This window comes from Phyllobates terribilis, unplaced genomic scaffold (assembly GCF_046119375.1).
Source record: "Phyllobates terribilis strain yellow unplaced genomic scaffold, ASM4611937v1 Scaffold_2__4_contigs__length_985480577, whole genome shotgun sequence".
NCBI lineage: Eukaryota > Metazoa > Chordata > Amphibia > Anura > Dendrobatidae > Phyllobates > Phyllobates terribilis.
Window position 1 is genome coordinate 529,994,049 of NW_027362762.1, and position 19,864 is coordinate 530,013,912.

Consider the following 19,864-nt stretch of genomic DNA (forward strand, 5'->3'; position numbering starts at 1 on the left):
TCAAAAAGTCAAATGGCGCTCCTTCCCTTCCGAGCCCTGCCGTGCGCCTAAACAGTGTTTTTTCCCCAAATATTGGGTATCTGCGTGCCCAGGGGAAATTGCACAACAAATTTTGGGGTCCATTTTTTCTTGTTACCCCTGTGAAAATAAAAAAAATTGGGTCTAAAGTAACATTTTTGTGAAAAAAGTTAAATGTTCATTTTTTTCTTCCACATTCAAAAATTCCTGTGAAGCACCTGAAGGGTTAATAAAGTTCTTGAATGTGGTTTTGAGCACCTTGAGGGGTGCAGTTTTTAGAATGGTGTCACTTTTGGGTATTTTCTGTCATACAGACCTCTCAAAGTGACTTCAAATGTGATGTGGTCCCTAAAAAAATGGTTTTGTAAATTTTGTTGGAAAAATGAGAAATCGCTGGTCAACTTTTAACCCTTATAGCTCCCTAACAAAAAAAAATTTTGGTCCAAAATTGTGCTGATGTAAAGTAGACATGTGGGAAATGTTATTTATTAACTCTTTTGTGTGATATATCGCTCTGATTTCAGGGCTTAAAAATTCAAATTCTGAAAATTGCAAAATTTTCGCCAAATTTCCGTTTTTTTCACAAATAAACGCAAGTGATATCGAAGAAATTTTTCCACAATCATGAAGTACAATATGTCACGAAAAAACAATCTCAGAATCAGGGGAATCCGTTGAAGCGTTCCAGAGTAATTACCTCATAAAGTGACAGTGGTCAGAATTGTGAAAATTGGCCTGGTCATTAACGTGCAAACCACCCGCGGGGCTTAAGGGTTTAAGAAGTATAAATGTTATACATGTATAAATGTTGTAGATACAACACAGATTAAGAAAAAAAAACATTGATCCGGAGGATACAAAGAATTTCTAAGTGTAATAATGAGGAAGATATTGTGATAATTAAGACATGCTGTTTCTACCTTTAGTCTGCCCACGTGGTCACCCATAGACCCCTGTGCCACTTTGTGTGTAGGTGTTATTGAGATACATCTAAGTGTCCCTTCTTCCACTCAGGTAAGCCCCATTGACATTGTAGTGATACATTTTCTGCATCAGTGGAGGAAGGGCATGCCTTGGATTTCTTGTGAACATTGTATCCAATGAGCCAGAGGCCATGAAATAGAAACAGTATTTCATAGCCACATCATTGGAACCTGGTACTGTTACCGAAATGGCTGCATGTGTTCACCCTTCAAGCAACTTAGCAGAAAACTAAGTTGTAGACACCCCATCCCTATATGCCAGAAGCAGTGATCTGGATGAAGGCATATTATCCTGTCTTAGTCATGTCTTGCTGCACATATACAGCATTGTTACACCTTTCTTTGTCTTTATTCTCTCATTCATTCATTTTTGATTTATTCAATTTCACTTTGCAAAGAAATTGGTGAAAAATAAATGAATAAAGATATTTTCCAAAATAACTTTAACAACATATTGATTTACAGGCACATGGTGTACAGAGGGCTTATTCAGTGAGCAGGCCCTGGTGCGGGTACAAAGCGACATATCTGTGGTGGGCGCAGCGACTTTGAGTGTTAACCCTTGCACAGCTTACAGACTGCTCTCTGATTATGAGACTCTTCGTCCAGGTAAAAAGCAGCGAGCTGGAAATATTTAGAACAACCAACTGTAGGTCATAGAATGCGTTTGCCATTAACCCCCTTTTATGTCATGCTTCACAGGGGACACGGTAATACAGAATGCCAGCAACAGTGGCGTGGGACAGGCTGTTATACAGATTGCAGCTTCTTTGGGTATCACTACTATTAATGTTGTACGAGACAGGTATGTCTATAAAGATACTTTTTGATGTTCTAAAAATAAATAAATGATGAGCATAACTAACTCATTAAATATGTGCAGACCAAATCTCCAAAGCTTGGTGGAGAGACTTCGGGAATTAGGAGCCAACCATGTGATCACTGAAGAACAACTGCGAAAGCCCGAAATGAAAGATCTGTTTAAGGTAAGGGAAACCTCCATATCTGATCTGGAGACTGCAACATAAATTACTTTCCCCATAAAAGCTACATAAAAGTTGTCGAAAAAACTGATTTCTCTGATATCTGCTGACTAGTGATGAGCGCAAGTGCTCTTTACTCGAGTTTGCCTAGGGTGCTCCGGTATGCACTGAGTATCGCAGGTGCTCGAGTAACATGTTCGAGTCCCTGCACCCACTTGTTTCGCGGCTGTTATACAGCCAAAAAACATTCGGGAATTGCCCGTGATGACAGACAATGTTTTGGCTGTCTAACAGCCGCGAAACATGTGGGTGCAGGGACTCGAACATGTCACTCGAGTACCCGCGACACTCTTTGCAAACTCGAGCACTTGCGCTCTTCCCTACTGCTGACCACATAATGTGTATGGGGGCATTCTACCTCTAAGAATTGAGCGGTTGAAAGTCAAATACCCGATTCTTGTGTTTTCGGTGGAGATTAGTTGCTAACTAAGGTGTCTGGCAGCAAATTTCTCCTCTTTGCCTATTGAAAACACGTGAACACTTGGCCAAGCCAGCCGTTTATGTGGACGATGAGAGAGATACAAGTTCTTCTCACTAAATTAGAATATCATCAAAAAATTAATTTATTTCAGTTCTTCAATACAAAAAGTGAAACTCGTATATAATAAATCATTGCAAACAGATCTATTTCAAGTGTTTATTTCTGTTAATGTTGATGATTATGGCTTACAGCCAATGAAAACACAAAAGTCATTATCTCAGTAAATTAAAATACTTTATAACAACAACTTGAAAAATGTTTTTAAAATCTGAAATGTTGCCCTACTGAAATGTATGTTCAGTAAATGCCCTCAATACTTGGTCGGGGCTCCTTTTGCATCAATTACTGCATCAATGCGGTGTGTCATGGAGGCGATCAGCCTGTGGCACTGCTGAGGTGTTATGGAAGCCCAGGTTGCTTTGATAGCAGCCTTCAGCTTGTCTGCATTGTTGGGTCTGGTGTCTCTCATCTTCCTCTTGACAATAACCCATAGATTCTCTATGGGGTTAAGGTCAGGTGAGTTTGCTGGCCAATCAAGCACAGTGATACTGTTGTGTGTAAACCAGGTATTGGTACTTTTGGCAGTGTGGACAGGTGCCAAGCCCTGCTGGAGAATGAAATATCCATCTCCAAAAAGCTTGTCAGCAGAGAGAAGCATGAAGTGCTCTAAAATTTCCTGGTTGACGGCTGCGCTGACTTTGGTCTTGATTTAACACAGTAGACCTACACCAGCAGATGACATGGCTCCCCAAACCATCACTGATTGTGGAAACTTCACACTAGACCTCAAGCAGCTTGGATTGTGTGCCTCTCCACTCTTCCTCCAGACTCTGGGACCTTGATTTCCAAATGAAATGCAAAATGTATTTTCATCTGAAAACAGCACCTTGGACCACTGAGCAACAGTCCAGGTCTTTTTCTCCTTGGCCCAGGTAAGACGCTTCTGGCGTTGTCTATTGGTCATGAGTGGCTAGACACAAGGAGCGCGACACTTGTAGCCCATGTCCTGGATACGTCTGTGTGTGGTGGCTCTTGAAGCAATGACTCCAGCAGCAGTCCACTCCTTGTGAATCTCCCCCAAACTTTTGAATGGCCTTTTCTTAACAATCCTTTCAAGGCTGCGGTTATCCCGGTTGCTTTTGCAGCTTTTTCTACCACACTTTTTCCTTCCACTCAACTTTCCATTAATATGCTTGGATACAGCACTCTCGGAACAGCCAACTTCTTTAGCAATGACCTTTTGTGGCTTACCCTCCATGTGGAGTGTGTAAGTGACTGCCTTCTGGACATCTGTCAAGTCAGCAGTCTTCCCCATGATTGTGGAGCCTATTGAAACAGACTAAGGGACCTTTTTAAACGCATCAGAAGTCTTTGCAGGTGTTTCTTGTTAATTATTCTAATTTACTGAGATAATGACTTTTGTGTTTTCATTGGCTGTAAGCCATAATCCTCAACATTAACAGAAATAAACACTTGAAATACTCACTGTTTGTAATGACTCTTTATAATATGAGTTTCACTTTTTGTATTGAAGAAATGAAATAAATTAACTTTTAATATTATATTCTAATTTAGTGAGAAGCAATTGTAGCTGTTAGTTGAATTAATGTTTGAGGGACTACAGTCATTGATCTGTTTCTTACAGAATTGCCCACGTCCGCGATTGGCACTAAACTGTGTTGGTGGAAAAAGCACAACGGAAATGTTACGTCATTTGGAGTAAGTTTATTCATCTGCATTATTGGAATAGCATAAGGGTGTAGTTGTAATTGTTTCTTTTGTCTGTACTGTCTCATGGTAATATATGACCATAAAAATATGTATATTGTAAAATCTTGTCTAATCCTATACATAATAGACCAGAAAAAACCTGCATTTTTTAAGTTACTTTTATTCTTTGTATTGTGGTATTCAAAGCCAGTTTTTGGCCCAAATTGGTTTAAAAATGGCGCATGCAGTTCTCGAATTTGGCACAGTGAAAAAATCTCTTTAAAGCGGTTGTCCAGGTGATTTGCATACTTACAACCACATTGCAACTAGACATGTCCAGTCTTACTTAATTTACTTGCGTTGAGCGAGGTCACGCACGTCTAGTCGGCACGTGACAACATATATGCAAATTGCGTACTTGCACTTGTACTCTCGCCCGTTCACGGCACTGGAGAATCATGACAGCGCACAGTATCCATGTTATATGGAGAATCACAAGTCTGCAGTCAGACTGGAGTACATTTCTGCAAAAAATGTTGTAACTATTTGAAAAGTTGCAAATGATGAAACAGGCAAAAATATCTGGAAACCTCAAAATTAGTCAACAGTGGCAAACTGAAATCAGAAGAAAAAAGATGAATACATATAAAGATGGCTTTAAAAAATGTGTAAATGAAAAGATATATGTGGAGCAAATTAAAAACGCAGTCTCAAAATAAGGTACAAAAGCTATGATGAATTGGCTCCTATATTTTTCTCATACTTTTTTAGCAAATGGGAAACATAAATGATCTAAAAAAGAAATGTCATGCCCTTCATAAGGTTGTAGTTTGGCCTTAAACAATATTTATCACCTAGCCACCACTAGGACCCCTGTTGATCATGAGAACAGGCTCCCTTATGGCCCCTGTTTAATTGTTACAGTAGTCACATATGCTGACTTCGGCGCTATTTATTGTCTTTGGGACTAATGTAGAGTGCAGACAGTCTCACTGTCTGTGTGTGCAGCTGTAAAAAGGGTTGTCTGGTTTTAAGTTACAATCTGCAGTCACTCTGTGATGTGAGGATTCCTGGATGCCGTGGGTGGCTGGCGTTTGACCCCATAGATGTGATTTTCATGCGTGCGGTAACGTGCCGACTAGACGTTTTCAGCCTCACTCAATGCTAGTGTGAGCAAGGCCGGATCCAGTCTTGTTGGAATATGGCCGGAAGTATGCAAATCGCATACTTGCGGTCACATGACCGCCCTCTCCCGACACTGGAGAATCCTCACGGGTGCACGTGCTGTGAGGATTCACAAATCTAGAGTCACATAGAGTGACTGCAGATTTGTAGCCTAAGACCAGACAACCCCTTTAAGCTGGCCATACACATTAGATGTCTCTCAGCCGAATGATGCTTTGGTTGATTGTTCGGCTGATCATTCAGCCAAAACACCTTTTGGCTGTCTCTCCCATACATAGGTGTGTTCACTCCACCTAAATCTGCTGTGTTTTCTATGAAAAAGTTGCTGGTGGCTTATCTCCAGGACAACAATGCATTTGGCAGTCCAAAATTGCCCCATCAACATCTTTCTTAGCTATTATCTGACCGGTGCCCCCATACACATTATGGTGTCGGCCAAACCTGTTGATATTTGAGTGTTCGGGCGACACTAGTCTAATGTGTGCATGTGTAACTTATGCTCATTTCAGAATGAAAACACGGGACCCCCATTTTTGTGGGGTTCTCAACAATCGCACATTTATCACCTATCCTGTATCAAAGAATCATGCACCAAAGCTGTTTAGTCACAGTGCAGTTAAGATGGGCCAACAATTGGGCCCACAAGAACGCTCTCTCTCAGCTGAGTGCTGCTGTATTCTCTGAAAATCCACTGCCAGTCTCTTCTAACTCTGGCTTATTTCAGGGAGAACCAATAGATTGCAAGTCCTAAATCTGACATGATGGATCTTATTATTTGTCGAGAGACAGTCAGGATGCCCCCATACAAATCTGCCGTTTTTGGCCTTTAGAGAGGACAGTGTCAGTGGCTCCAGCATTGTGCTCTTGTCTGATTTCCACTATCTCCTCAGATTAGGCTCCGATTAATGCTCGACTCAGATGGCTCTAACCGCTTTGAGACATGTCATTGCAAATATGCCCCAGTTATCTGTTAACACTCCAATAGCAAATAACTGTTAACTTAATGTATTGTTGGTTCCAGCCACGGCCCATGCATCCAGGAGAGCAGCAAGGAAAGCAGAGCAGATCCACAACCTGAGGAGAAGCAAAATGGCCAGTCTAGATCTCCTCTGTTTCCTTTGCTGCTGAGTGTGCCTCTGCTACTGATTTCAATGCTGGCTGCTGTCTGAAGGGAAGTGTGATCTCGTGTCATATTGGAAGACTATGGTCACAGCATTTTTTGAGGAGTTTCTGGAGTTTTCTTCAGCCTATATCTGACGAGACACTAAAAATGCCTGGTCAAAATTAAAAAAAAAAAAAGGGTGGGGGGGAGCATGTCGCAGCAGATCCTGAAGAAAACCATTCCAATCTCGGCACTATCCAATCAAAAGGCTGTAAATCACATTTCAGGAAATATCTTTCAAAACTGATTCAAGAAAAGAGAAACTCCTTCAAACACTCCCCAAAAAAGGGGGACATGAAAAGTCCTAGTTAAAGAGCACCTTTCACCAATTTGTTCATGTTGAACTGGATATATGATATAATACTGCTTGCAAAGTGGAGTATACATTTTGTTTGGGGGTTTTTCATTTTGTCTTTCCATTGCAGTGATATTAGCAATCAAAGCATTTTGCACCTAATGAGTTTACTTTTCTTTTTTTCACCTGCAGCCTCCATATACACTTTTTTTTAGCTAGCTTGATTGTTCATTATGTACTGTATATATTACTTTTGTTATAATGTTCAATAAAATATTATTTTTTCTTCTCGCCTCGCCACAACGGCACCCACTTGAGAGAGGGGATCCGTCCATAGGGACAGGAAACATACAGATAAAAAGAGACGGTAACCCTCGCCTCCTCAGTTTGGTTTCCTGTCCTTATGGGAACCTGTAGTAAGAAGGCTTACCTGGGTCCTATCCACCTCTGTGCGGTCTCTGTGGGAACTGCACGGTCTGGGGCGCCAGATGCAGCGTCGGGAGAGCCCTGCTTGACAGACTCTCCCCCTGTCTGAGGAATGGATGTGAAGAGGTCAGCGTTCGGGATAAGCCGCCCTGACTCGTGGGAACGCGGTGCGGCAAAGGGACAGGCTGCACTCATGCAGGAGGCGCGTGGCCGGGACTTCCGGGTTTCGGCCCCAGCGCATGCGCACTGGCCATTTAGCGTTCTGAACCCGGAAGTCCTATATTCTGCTTCCGGGCGGGCCGGGGAGGTGTGCCCCGGCATGGAGAGGGCGAGCTGCAGTGTTTAAAACTCGACGTTTGACTGCAGAATTTTTGCCCACAAGATATCCTCTTCAGGGGCTTCAGAGGTGCACACACCTGTGGTGGATGTGCATATGCAGAGCAGATCTAAGAGCAGCAGTGGACGCTCCAAAGAAGGTAACTCCACTGATGAGAGTGAACAGTATAAGAAATCTGGTCCGCCTTCATCTCGTGCTGTGCTTCCACCTCCAGAACTGGTACCACATTAACAAGCTTCACTGGGTGAGTGTTATGAGTCTCTACCTATTAAGCTGATTCCCCTTCTTTCTGTATACCCCCCTTTTTAGACTAAAAGAACCAAAAATCTCAAAGACAAGGAATGTGCTTTGTGCTCGCAGCCCCTTCCTGACATTTATTCTAAGCGGCTGTGTCGGCATTGTATAGACCAGACACTGCAGGAGGAGTCGTCAGTTAAATCCACAGACATACGTGCCGTAATTAGGGAGGAACTCCATTCCCTCAGGGATGTAGTTCTCCCTGGGAAGCATAGATCAAAATCGAAAAACATTTCCCCTTCTACCTCCTCTTCAGATAGCGACCAGGCTAGATCTCCTAGTCCCTCGAAATCGTCATCATCATCTGATGAGGAGGGGAGATCCTGCTTTCCCATGGAGAGCATGGATAACCTAGTCAGATTGGTAAGGAATACGATGGGAATGGTAGAAACAAGAGTCAAGGTCAACACAGGATATTATGTTTGCAGGACTCTCTGTGAAAAGGAGACGGTCCTTTCCAGTTATTACAGCTATTAAGGATCTGGTCTGAAGGGAATGGGACAGACAGGAGGGACGGAGTTCCCTTCCTTCATCCTCCAAAATGAAATACCCCTTCGATGATGAGGGTTTGGTGCCCTGGTCCAAAGTTCCAAAGGTAGACGCGGCTGTCGCCTCTTCGTCCAGACATTCTGCCTTGCCCGTGGAAGACTCTGGGCTACTGTTGGATCCATTAGATCGTAAAGCAGAGATGCTGCTCAAACGCTCATGGGAAGCCTGCACAGGAGCCTTTAAACCAGCCATATCTGCCACATGTACAGCAAGATCTATGTTGGTCTGGGTAGATCAGCTGGAAGACCAGATCAAGAACGAGGTTTGCAGGGAGGAATTGTTGTCCTCTATCCCGTTGATACGAGGTGGTTCTGCTTACTTAGCAGATGCCTCTGCGGATTCCCTGCGGCTGGTGGCCCAATTCAGCAGGCCTTACGATCTCTGCTCGTCGTGCCCTTTGGCTAAAGGGTTGGAAGGGGAATGCACAATCAAAATTCTAATTGTGCACACTGCCATTTCAAGGGGAGTACCTGTTTGGCAAGGTACTGGATGAGATTTTAACCAAAGCGGAAGAAAGAAAGAAGGGGTTCCCTAACCCATCTGTTCCATCCTGCAGAAGGACCTTCAAAAGGTGTCCGTTTGGTCAAAAAAAAGTCCTACAAGGACCTGGACCGGTAGGAGACAAAACAAAAAGGAACCCTGTTTGGAGGATCCTCCTCAAAGAACGACAAAAAATTCCGCTAGACCTGATATCTCGGTGGGTGGTAGGGTGAAGTTCTTTGACCAACAATAGGGGAAATTACCTCTAATGCTTGGACTCTTAGTCTAGTTTCATCAGGATAAAGCTGGAATTTTGTCAGATCCGTCAGGACTCCTTTATAGTAACTTCTCCGCCCTCTCCCAGACAACAGCAGGCTCTCTAATTAGAGATCCAGAGCCTGTTATCCAAAAATGTCCTGATAGAAGTTTCAGCGGACCAGGAAGGAATGGGGTTCTACTCCCCTTTATTCCTGGTCTCTAAGCCAGATGGTTCCTATAGAACTATCATAAATTTGATGAGATTAAACTCCTTTCTACTTTTCCATACCTTCAAATGGAGATCTACAATTATGCTTTTATTTCCTAGATGTTTCATGGCTGTCCTAGACCTAAAGGATGCTTATTACCATCTGGCCATACATACAGAATACCAACAGTATTTCAGAGTGGCGGTCATCATGAACGGACATCTCTGCCATGTTCAATTCGCAGCAATGCCGTTTGGCCTCTCCATGGCTCCCTATGTCTTCACCAAGATGATATCAGAGGTGATGGCCTATTTACATCATCTAAACTGGCCACCTGGATGACTTTCTGGTGGTAGGACGCTCTGCAACAACAATGCAGAGATCACCTGGCTAACGCAATTTCATCCTTGCAGGCTCTGGGGGTGGATAATCAACCTGGAAAAATCCAGACTGGTCCCACGGTCTCTTCAGTCATTTCTGGGTCTACATCTAAATTCCGTAAGTCAGCAGTGTCTCCTACCAGAAGAGAAAAAATTGCTTATCATGAATAAAGTTAGAGGAGCTATAGAATAACCTCACAAATCCTTAAGAGACGCTATGTCCCTGCTAGGGTCCCTAACATCTTGTATCCCAGCGGTTCAGTGGGCCCAATTTCATACTTGGTGTTTACAACAGGAAGTTCTCTGTGCAGAAGAACTGTTATAGGGCCGGCTTAATGGCCGCCTGACTCTATCCTTAGAAGTGGTCAGATCCCTGTCCTGGTGGTTGGATCTGAATAATCTTTCCAGGGGGGGTTCCGTGGGTAGTTAAGCCCTCAGGAGTAGTAGTGACAGATGCTAGCCCTGTAGGATGGGGGCCCATTTGGGGACCAACCTAGCCCAAGGTCGATGGTCATTAGAAGAAGCAGAGGACTCCTCAAACTTGAGAGAATTAAAAGCCATCAAACAAGCATTGCATCACTTTCTCCTACAGCTGCGGGGGTCTCAAGTCAGAATTCTGTCCGACAACGCCACGTCCATCGCATACGTCAATCGACAAGGCGGAATTTGATCAAGGACTCTGTCTACTACGGTGGAGATCCTCGGGTTGGCAGAATCCCATCTTCTCTCTCTCTCAGCCCTTCACATCAGAGGCGTGGACAATACCAGAGCGGACTTCCTAAGTCACCATACTCTCCACCAAGGAGAGTGTGTCCTCTGTCACCTGATCTTCAGGAAAATAGTGAAGTTGTGAGGTCTTCCCAAGATAGACCTGTTTGCTACCAGGGCCAACAGACAAGTCAAGAGGTTTGCCTCCCTGAACATGGCAGACCTTCCGGGGATGGTCGACTCTCTCCAGACTCCTTGGGACTTTCATCTTGCTTATGCATTTCCACCGATGAACCTGCTTCCAGTAGTTATCAGAAAGATCAGTGAGGAAGGAGCGAGGGTAATCCTCATCGCTCCCTTTTGGCCCAGAAGACCGTCGTTTTCATGGCTCTGAACCATGTCGGTGTCAGACACCTGGATCTTACCATCAGGTCCTGGTCCATTCCATCATCCTTTGGTGAGGGGTCTCCACTTGACGGTGTGGAACTTGAGAGGCAGTTATTAAAGTTTAAAGGGTTTTCAGACATCCTGATCAACACCCTATTCCAAAGTAGGAAAGACTCCACAACCAGATTATACAGTAGAGTGTGGAGGAAATTCCTAGAATTTCATACTGTCCCTTTCTCCAATGCGGTGCCAATACTAGCAATCCTGGAGTTTCTTCAGAAGGGTCGAGAGCTGGGTCTTTCAGTTAGCACCCTGAAGGTTCACACATCAGCTCTAGGGGCATTATACAGCTATAATATTGCGGGTGATAGGTGGGTCTCTCGTTTCATCGCAGCATGTGAGCGTAGAACCCCTGTCCACATAGCTCGTTTACCTCCCTGGGACTTGAATCTTGTCCTTGAGGCCCTCATAGGTCCACCATTTGAGCCTTTAGAGTCAGCCTCTCTAAAATGTCTGTCTTTAAAAACAGCTCTGCTAGTGGCGCTAACTTCAGCCAGAAGAGTTAGCGATATTCTTTCCAGATAGGATAGTCCTGAAACCTACCTTCCTAAAGTTGCTGCCAGGTTTCATAGAAGTCAGGAAATCTTTCTTCCTTCCTTTTTTTCCAACCCTTCTACTCCTGAAGAACACAAGTTTCCCACTTTAGACGTTAGGAGGTCAGTCCTACATTACATAGACAGAACCCAGTCCTGGAGGCAGAGTAGGGCACTGTTCGTGTACTTTCAGGGCCACAGGAAGGGGTCTGCAGTTACAAAGAGCACCATGTCTTGATGGATCAGGGATGCCATATGTCTGGCCTACTCGTCGAAAGGTGAAAGCTCCCTAGAGGGCGTGAGGGCCCATTCAGTACGGGCCATAGATTCCTCCTGGGCTGAGCAGGCAGACATCCCAATCGACTTGATATGTAAGGCAACTACATGGTCTTCACCATCCACTTTTTACAACCACTATAGACTTGACTTGTCCTTTGACTCTGACTTGGTTTTCGGGAGATCTGTCCTCAAAATGGTGGTCCCTCCCAAATGATGGTTCTCTTAAAATCTCTCAAGTGGGTGCTGTCGTGGCGAGAAGAAAAGACTAGATTACTTACCGGTAATCGTGTTTTATGGAGTCCAAGACGGCACCCACTCACTTCCCTCCCTTACTTTACACGGACTTCTGGTGTACCTTGAGTGTGATTCACTATTAGTGGTGGTGGTTTTTATATCTATAGTAATTGTTGACTATGAAGATTGTTAACTTAGCGGATCCTTTCATGCTCTGTAAAACAAACTGAGGAGGGGTGAGGGGAACCGCCCCTTTTTTTATCTGTAGCTTTCCTGTCCCTATGAATGGATCCCCTCTCTCAAGTGGGTGCTGTCGTGGACTCCATAAAACACGATTACCGGTAAGTAATCTAGTCTTTTGATACTATATTACATCTCCCTTTCCTTGTTTGCTGTGGACACTGTTTCACATAGTACCTTTTACTATGAGTTTGATGTTTTTTGTTTTTGGTTTATATCTCCTTCACTGAGAAGCCTGCTCTAAGCTATTGTGGTTGCGTGTTCATTTTCTGCTGTGTTACTGCCTGCTTATGAGCGGTCAGTATCATTCAGGAAGAAGTGCACACCCCCAAAGAAACCGGCAGCCACTATTACATTGTGTATCTAGTTCAACATGAAATATTTGGTGAAAGATCCCCTTTAACAAAGACCTACCAGGAAAAAAATAAATAAACCCCAATTATACAGTTATTTTTTTGAAAAAAAAAATATTTTTTGTTCTCTAAGATATGACCAATTGAAATTTCAAGGCAAAAATGCCTGAGAGTCTACACTAGTGAGAAATTCGGAAGCCAGTGATTGGCTGTGCGACATTTCCTAGGATTTCCTGTATACTTAAAGAGAAACTGGAAGAAGATACGACGGGAACTCGAGCAGCGCTGGAACGGGAGCAGTGGAGGATCATTGAAGTAAGTATTGTGTCTTGACATCATCTTCCGGAAGTACAGCCAAAAAATTGTAACCTATAATAATTGCTTGTAATTAATTATGTCTGTGTATAAAAAACAAGTAAACTGTATCACCAAAGTTATGTTATACTTATTGTAGTAGGCGCCTCTGATTTATTTGTGCACCAGAGTGGTGTGATAAGCTGTCTAAATGAAAATGTATCTAAGCTAATATCCTGTCTGGAATTTGTTGTTTAGCTATGGTGGCACAATGGTGACGTATGGAGGAATGGCCAAGCAGCCAGTTACTGTCCCAGTGGTAAGTATTGTATATAATATTGTATTAAGGTGTGAAATGTTTAACCAGTTAAGCTCCTATGATAATTATCAATGTCCTAATTACCTTTTAGGTACTGCCTCATATCTTCATGATGTTGTGTCGGTAGCACACCTGTAAAAAAAAAAAAAAAACTCCCGTCTTAATTAGAAAATATTTTTCCTATTTTTATATTTTTTTTGGTACATACTAGAAGTACCAGTGATTAGTTTATGGTACTGCGTTCAGTGGGTTCTTGGTTATTCTACAGAAGCACCCTGCTTGCTGTTTATGCACTTGCTTTCCTGCATATACCACTATGGAGGATAATATCAATTGCAACCATCTTAAAGAGGTTGTCCACTACTATATAAAATTCCCTAATGTATTTAATCTGTGGAGAGAAGTGTTTTTGTAAATACCTTGCTTGTTCTTTATTGCCTGTGAGCTTCGCTATTGCTGACCGCTCACAGGCATCACGTGACCCACAGCATCCACCGTGTTCTTTCCCAATGAATGCTGGAAAGGGAGCGCGTGCGGTGGATGCTGGGCTGTGACGCGCGGGGAAACCCTGCCCTCAGCTCATCACTCAGTGGGGAGCTTGTCACTGTGTCACGCCCGGCTTGACGTGACATCAGCGAAGGCCAGAGCCGGCTGCAGCCGGGGTCACGTGATGCCTGTGAGAGGTCATCAATAGCGCCGCTCACAGGCAATAAAGAAGAAGCACGGTATTTACAAAATCACTTTTCTCCACAGATTAAATACATTGGGGCATTTTATATAATAGTGGACAACCTCTTTAAGGAGAACACTAACACAATTTCAGGCTCAGATGCCCTGGCGACATCATCCCACACTGTAGTAACCTGGGAATCTCATCAGGCTCTCATCCTTTTCTAATGGAGCATGAATATGATGCACTGCGGAGCTGGCTGTCATTGCCGGGACGTCCTTATTGCCGCTGTTCACAGTGCTGAGAGCCATGACTATAGCCGCGCCTGTATGACTGAAAGTTGGTGGTTCCCGAGAGGAAGAAGTTAATTTTCTCCCTGGTGCCACACTGCAGTACAGATGTCAAGCACCGTCCTAAAACTACTAACTTGCAGATTAACGCTATATCTGCAGGTTAATGGCATTATCCGACGTGAGCAGTTACCTTTAATTTAATAAATGTGCTGATGCTATGCGACCAATTAACCTGCACGGGGTCATAATATGATCGCTAGGTACAGTAATCACAAATACAAATAATATTGTCACCCGATCATTGTATAATAAATAGTAGCGCCATCTAACTGCCCAAATGCTCATGTACATGGGAGTCAGGGTGACATAAGATAGGCTATCAATTTTGTTGTCCTGGAGAACCCCCTCTAATATTTATAGATCTTTGACATCTGCTCAGTTCAGAGCATAATTAATAATCCCTTAATATAATGTTATAAGCGCCTAAATTCTAAATAGGCACCGTGCATGCACCCTCAACCGCTCACTATATTCTGAAAATGTTCTGCTGACGAGGGTTGTATCGATACATCAGTGGGCATAACCGCTTCTTGGCAGAACACTATTGTGCATGAAACACTGGAGTACATGGATACTTTTTTATTTTTGTGTTATATTGCTGTATATGGTATATGCAAATTGCCTCACAGAGGAAGAGGACTAGAATTCTAATGCCAGCTATTGGATATGGCATAGAAAGTCCTGCATTACAGGGGTATTCTCATCTTGTCAAATGATGGCACATTGTTTGTATATGCCATTACCTTATAATTATTTTTTGGCTCCCTGGCAGTGCGAGCAACTCTGGTGCAGCCCCATTCAAGTGAATAGTGGTAGCTGTACAGGGAAAGCCAGTGAAGAGCCAACCTACAGCAGCTCTGCAGCCCCTTCTTTCTCAGCACAAGTACAGACCCAGAGAGTGGACACCTACTGATTATAAAATTAACGGCATGTACTAACAATATGCACAACTGTTTACAAGATGGGAATACTCCTTTTCTTTTAATTTCTAACATATTTTCAATATACATTGACTGCAGACAGAAGCCATTGGTCAGCCAAGTAAGTTTCTTAAATATTTGTACTTTCCTTTATTTCAGAGTGCTCTAATATTCAAAAATGTGAAGCTCTGTGGTTTCTGGGTAACTAAGTGGAAAAAAGACCGGTATCACAGTGAGTATTTAAGTATTGTGGCATGTGTATGTGTGTATGTATATATATATATGTATATATATATATTGTTTTTATAGCACCATTGATTCCATGGTGCTGTTCATGAGAAGGGGTTACATACCAAATACAGATATCACTCACAATAAACGTACTAACAATGATAGACAGACAGGTACAGCGGGAAGTGGACCCTGTCCTTGCAGGCTTACATTCTACAGGAATGGGGAAGGAGACAGTAGGTTGAGGGGGTTCAGTAGCTCCGGTGTTGTTGAGTTGGCAGCAAGCAAGGTCATGGCAGGCTGTAGGCTTGTTTGAAGAGATGGGTTTTCAGGTTCCGTCTGAAGGATCCAAATGTGGAGGCTAGTCGGACATGTTGAGGCACAGAATTCCAGAGGATGGGGGATATTCGGGAGAATCTTGGAGGAAATTGGGTGAGGAACGAATAAGTGTGGAGGAGCGAAGGAGGTCTTGGGAGGACCGTAGATTACGTAAGGGAATATATCGAGAGATTAGTTCAGAGATGTACAGAGGAGAAAGATTATGGATGGCTTTGTAGGTCAGTGTTAGTAGTTTGAACTGGATACGCTGGGCAATTGGGAGACAGTGAAGGGATTTACAATGGGGGCTAGCGGAGAAGTAACGAGGCGAGAGATGAACTAGTCGCGCAGCAGAGTTAAGGATGGACTGGAGGGGTGCAAGAGTGCTAGCAGGTAGGCCACAGAGGAGCATGTTGCAGTAGCCGAAGCAGGAGATGAAGGCATGCACAAGCAGTTTAGTTGATTGAGGGTTGAGGAAAGGACGGATTCTGGAAATATTTTTGAGCTGGAGGCGACAGGCGATGGCGAGAGCTTGGATGTGTGGTTTGAAGGACAGGGCAGAGTCAAGGGTTACTCTGAGGCAGCTGATTGCCGGTACAGGGGAAAGCATGATGTCATTTATTGTGATAGATAGTTCAGGTGGGGAAGATACTTGAGATGGAGGAAAGATAATGAGTTCAGATTTGTCCACATTGAGCTTGAGGAAGCGAGAGGAGAAGGAGGAGGATATGTCTGATGGATATGCCGGGATTCTGGACAGCAGAGAGGTGACATCTGGGCCAGAGAGGTAGCCTGGGTGTCATCAGCGTACAGATGGTACTGGAAGCCATGGGATTTTATGAGCTGTCCCAGGCCAAGGGTACAGATTGAGAAGAGTTGTGGTCCTAGGACAGACCCTTGAGGAACTCCCATCTGAGAGAGGGCGGGATGAGGAGGTAGTGTGGGAGTGAGAGACGCTAAATGTGCGGTTAGAAAGGTATGAGGAGATCCAGGATAGGGCAAGGTTTTTGACTCCAAAGGAAGATCTGTAGTAAGAGGACGTGGTTGTCAACTGTGTCAAAGGCAGAGGTCAAGAAGGAGTACAGAGAATTGTCTGTTAGCTTTGGCTGTAAGTAAGTGGTGGGGGCGAAAGCCAGATTGTCGGTTGTCGAAGAGAGAGTTAGATGAGAAGTGAGAGGACAGTTCAGCGTGAACATGTTGCTCAAGGAGTTTGGAGGCAAATGGGAGCAGCAATATGGGGCGGTAGCTGGACAAGGCGGTTGGGTCGAGGGATGGCTTTTTGAGGATGGGCGTGATTGTGGCATGTTTGAAGGCAGAGGGGAAGGTACCAGACGTTAGTAATAGTTTGAAGAGACGGGTTAGGCATGGGATGAGTGTGGGGGTTAGGTTGGGGAGGAGATGGGATGGGGTCGAGTGCACACGTGGTGAGGTGTGATTTGGAGAGGATACAAGTAAGGCCTCCTTCAGTGATGTTGGAAAGGGAGGTTATGGGGGAAGGGCAATGGTCTGGAAAACAAAGTGGTTGTGGTGGTTGGACAGTAAAGACTTGCCTTGTTTGGTCAATCTTGTTGTTGAAGTGTGTGGCAAACTCCTCAGCAGAGATGTCAGAGGGGGCAGTGGAGGGCGGAGGAGAGAGTTAAGTGTTGAATAACTGTTCGGGGTTGTAGGATAAGGAAGATATGAGGGTTGTGAAGTAGGCCTGTTTAACGGAGATTGAGGGCTGATTTGAATACGAGTGCTGCTTGTTTGAATGCAGTGAAGTCATCTTGTGAATGTGTTTTCTTCCAATGTCGCTCCGCAACCCTGGATGCTTGCCTTGTTGCTACAGGAATATGCCTGCTTCAGGAAGAAACAATCACAAGGTTTAGCTCTCCTTCACATGACAATACAGCTCCAGAGCTTTCTCCTCCAGGCCCACCCTACACACACTGCTCTAGAAAGCTGGGTATTTATCCTCTGGACTCCTCCCACTCTACAGCTGTTAAGTCATCCTACATCCTAACATGGCTGATTAATGGCTGATTAACCCTTCAGCAATTTGTGTTCTGGATCATTTTTCCAAGGTTTATATTACTGAAGCTAAGCTAACAACCTCAGTCCTACATATCTCCCCTCTATGTATGTGTGTATACACATGTTGCATAGTTAATCTGCCTAGGTGATTATTACAACCCACAACCTCAGATCTTCACAGATTTTATTTAAAAATCATACAATGGGATTTTCTGTTTTTTTTTTCTTTTTAGATTACACACACACACTGGGTGGGGGGGAAATAATTATTTGATCCCTTGCTGTTTTTGTAAGTTTGCCCACTGACAAAGACATGAACAGTCTATAATTTTAAGCATTTTGCAGTGAGAAATAAGTATTTGATCCCTCTGGCAAACAACACTTTATGCTTGGTGGGAAAACCCTTGTTGGCGAGCACAGCTGTCAGAGGTTTTTTATAGTTGATGATGAGTTTTGCACACATGTCAGGCTGAATTTTGGTCCACTCCTCTTTGCAGATCATCTCTAAATCATTAAGATTTTGAGGCTGTCGTTTAGCAACTTGGAGCTTCAACTCCCTCCATAAATTTTCTATGGGATTAAGGTCTGGAGACTGACTGGGCCACTCCTTGACCTTAATGTGCTTCTTTTTGAGCCACTCCTTTGTTGCCTTGGCTGTATGTTTTGGGTCATTGTCTTGCTGGAAGACCCAGCCACGACCCATCTTCAATGCGCTTACTGAGGGAAGGAGGTTGTTGGCCAAAATCTCGCGATACATGACCCCATCCATCTTCCCTTCAGTACGGTGCAGTCGTCTTGTCCTCTTTGCAGAAAAGCACCCCCAAAGTATAATGTTTCCCCCACCATGCTTCACGGTTGGGACAATGTTATTAGGGTTGCACTCATCCTTCTTCCTCCAAACACGGCGAGTTGAGTTAATGCCAAAGAGCTCAATTTTTGTCTCATCTGACCACAGCACCTTCTCCCAATAACTCACAGAATCATCCAGGTGTTCACTGGCAAACTTCAGACGGGCCTGCACATGTGCCTTCTTGAGCAGGGGGACCTTGCGGGCACTGCAGGATTTTAAGCCTTTAAGGCGTAATGTGTTACCAATGGTTTTCTTGGTGACTGTGGTCCCAGCTGCCTTGAGATCATTAACAAGTTCCCCCCATGTAGTTTTAGGCTGATCTCTCACCTTCCTCATGATCAAGGATACCCCACGAGGTGAGATTTTGCATGGTGCCCCAAATCGATGTCGATTGACAGTCATTTTGTATTTCTTCCATTTTCTTACTATTGCCCCAACAGTTGTCTCCTTCCCACCCAGCATCTTACTTATGGTTTTGTAGCCCATTCCAGCTTTTTGCAGGTCTATGATCTTGTCTTTGACATCCTTAGAAAGCGCTTTGGTCTTGCCCATGTTGTAGAGGTTAGAGTCTGACTGATTAATTGAGTCTGTGGACAGGAGTCTTTTATACAGGTGTCTATGTAAGACAGCTGTCTTTAATGCAGGTAACGAGTTGATTAGGAGCGTCTAACTGGTCTGTAGGAGCCAGAACTCATAATGGTTTGTAGGGGATCAAATACTGATTTCTCAATGCAAAATGCAAATAAATTTATCTAATTTATATAATGTGATTTTCTTGATTTTTTTTTTTTTTTTGGATATTCTATCTGTGTTAAAATCTACCTACCCTTAAAATTATAGACTGTTCATGTCTTTGTCAGTGGGCAAACTTACAAAAACAGCAAGGGATGAAGCAATTATTTTCTTCACGGTGTATATATATAAATATACGTGTGTAAAATTCTGTGCATTTTATCAGGCCAAAAGCACCATGGTATGTGTACTTGTGATCAGGGTCATTTGGAAAAATTATCCCAGGTTATGTAAACTTTTGTGTGTTTTTGTGCGTGTGTGTTTATTTAGTACAGACCAAAAGTTTGGACACACCTTCTCATTTAAAGATTTTTCTGTATTTTCATGACTATGAAAATTGTACATTCACACTGAAGGCATCAAAACTATGAATTAACACATGTGGAATTATATACTTAACAAAAAAGTGTGAAACAACTGAAAATATGTCTTATATTCTAGGTTCTTCAAAGTAGCCACCTTTTGCTTTGATGACTGCTTTACACACTCTTGGCATT

General features: G+C 43.5%; 1 protein-coding gene across 1 annotated transcript in view; it reads left to right on the top strand.

Moving 5' to 3' along the window:
* The window catches only part of MECR (mitochondrial trans-2-enoyl-CoA reductase), a 55,498-nt gene that overhangs the window by 32,311 nt on the left and 3,323 nt on the right, over nt 1–19,864 (top strand). Inside the window, exons 4-9 of the mRNA XM_073666056.1 lie at nt 1,467–1,610; nt 1,704–1,806; nt 1,885–1,987; nt 4,171–4,244; nt 13,160–13,220; nt 15,323–15,395. Coding sequence (XP_073522157.1) covers nt 1,467–1,610; nt 1,704–1,806; nt 1,885–1,987; nt 4,171–4,244; nt 13,160–13,220; nt 15,323–15,395 — 558 coding nt within the window. The remainder of the gene's footprint in view (nt 1–1,466; nt 1,611–1,703; nt 1,807–1,884; nt 1,988–4,170; nt 4,245–13,159; nt 13,221–15,322; nt 15,396–19,864) is intronic.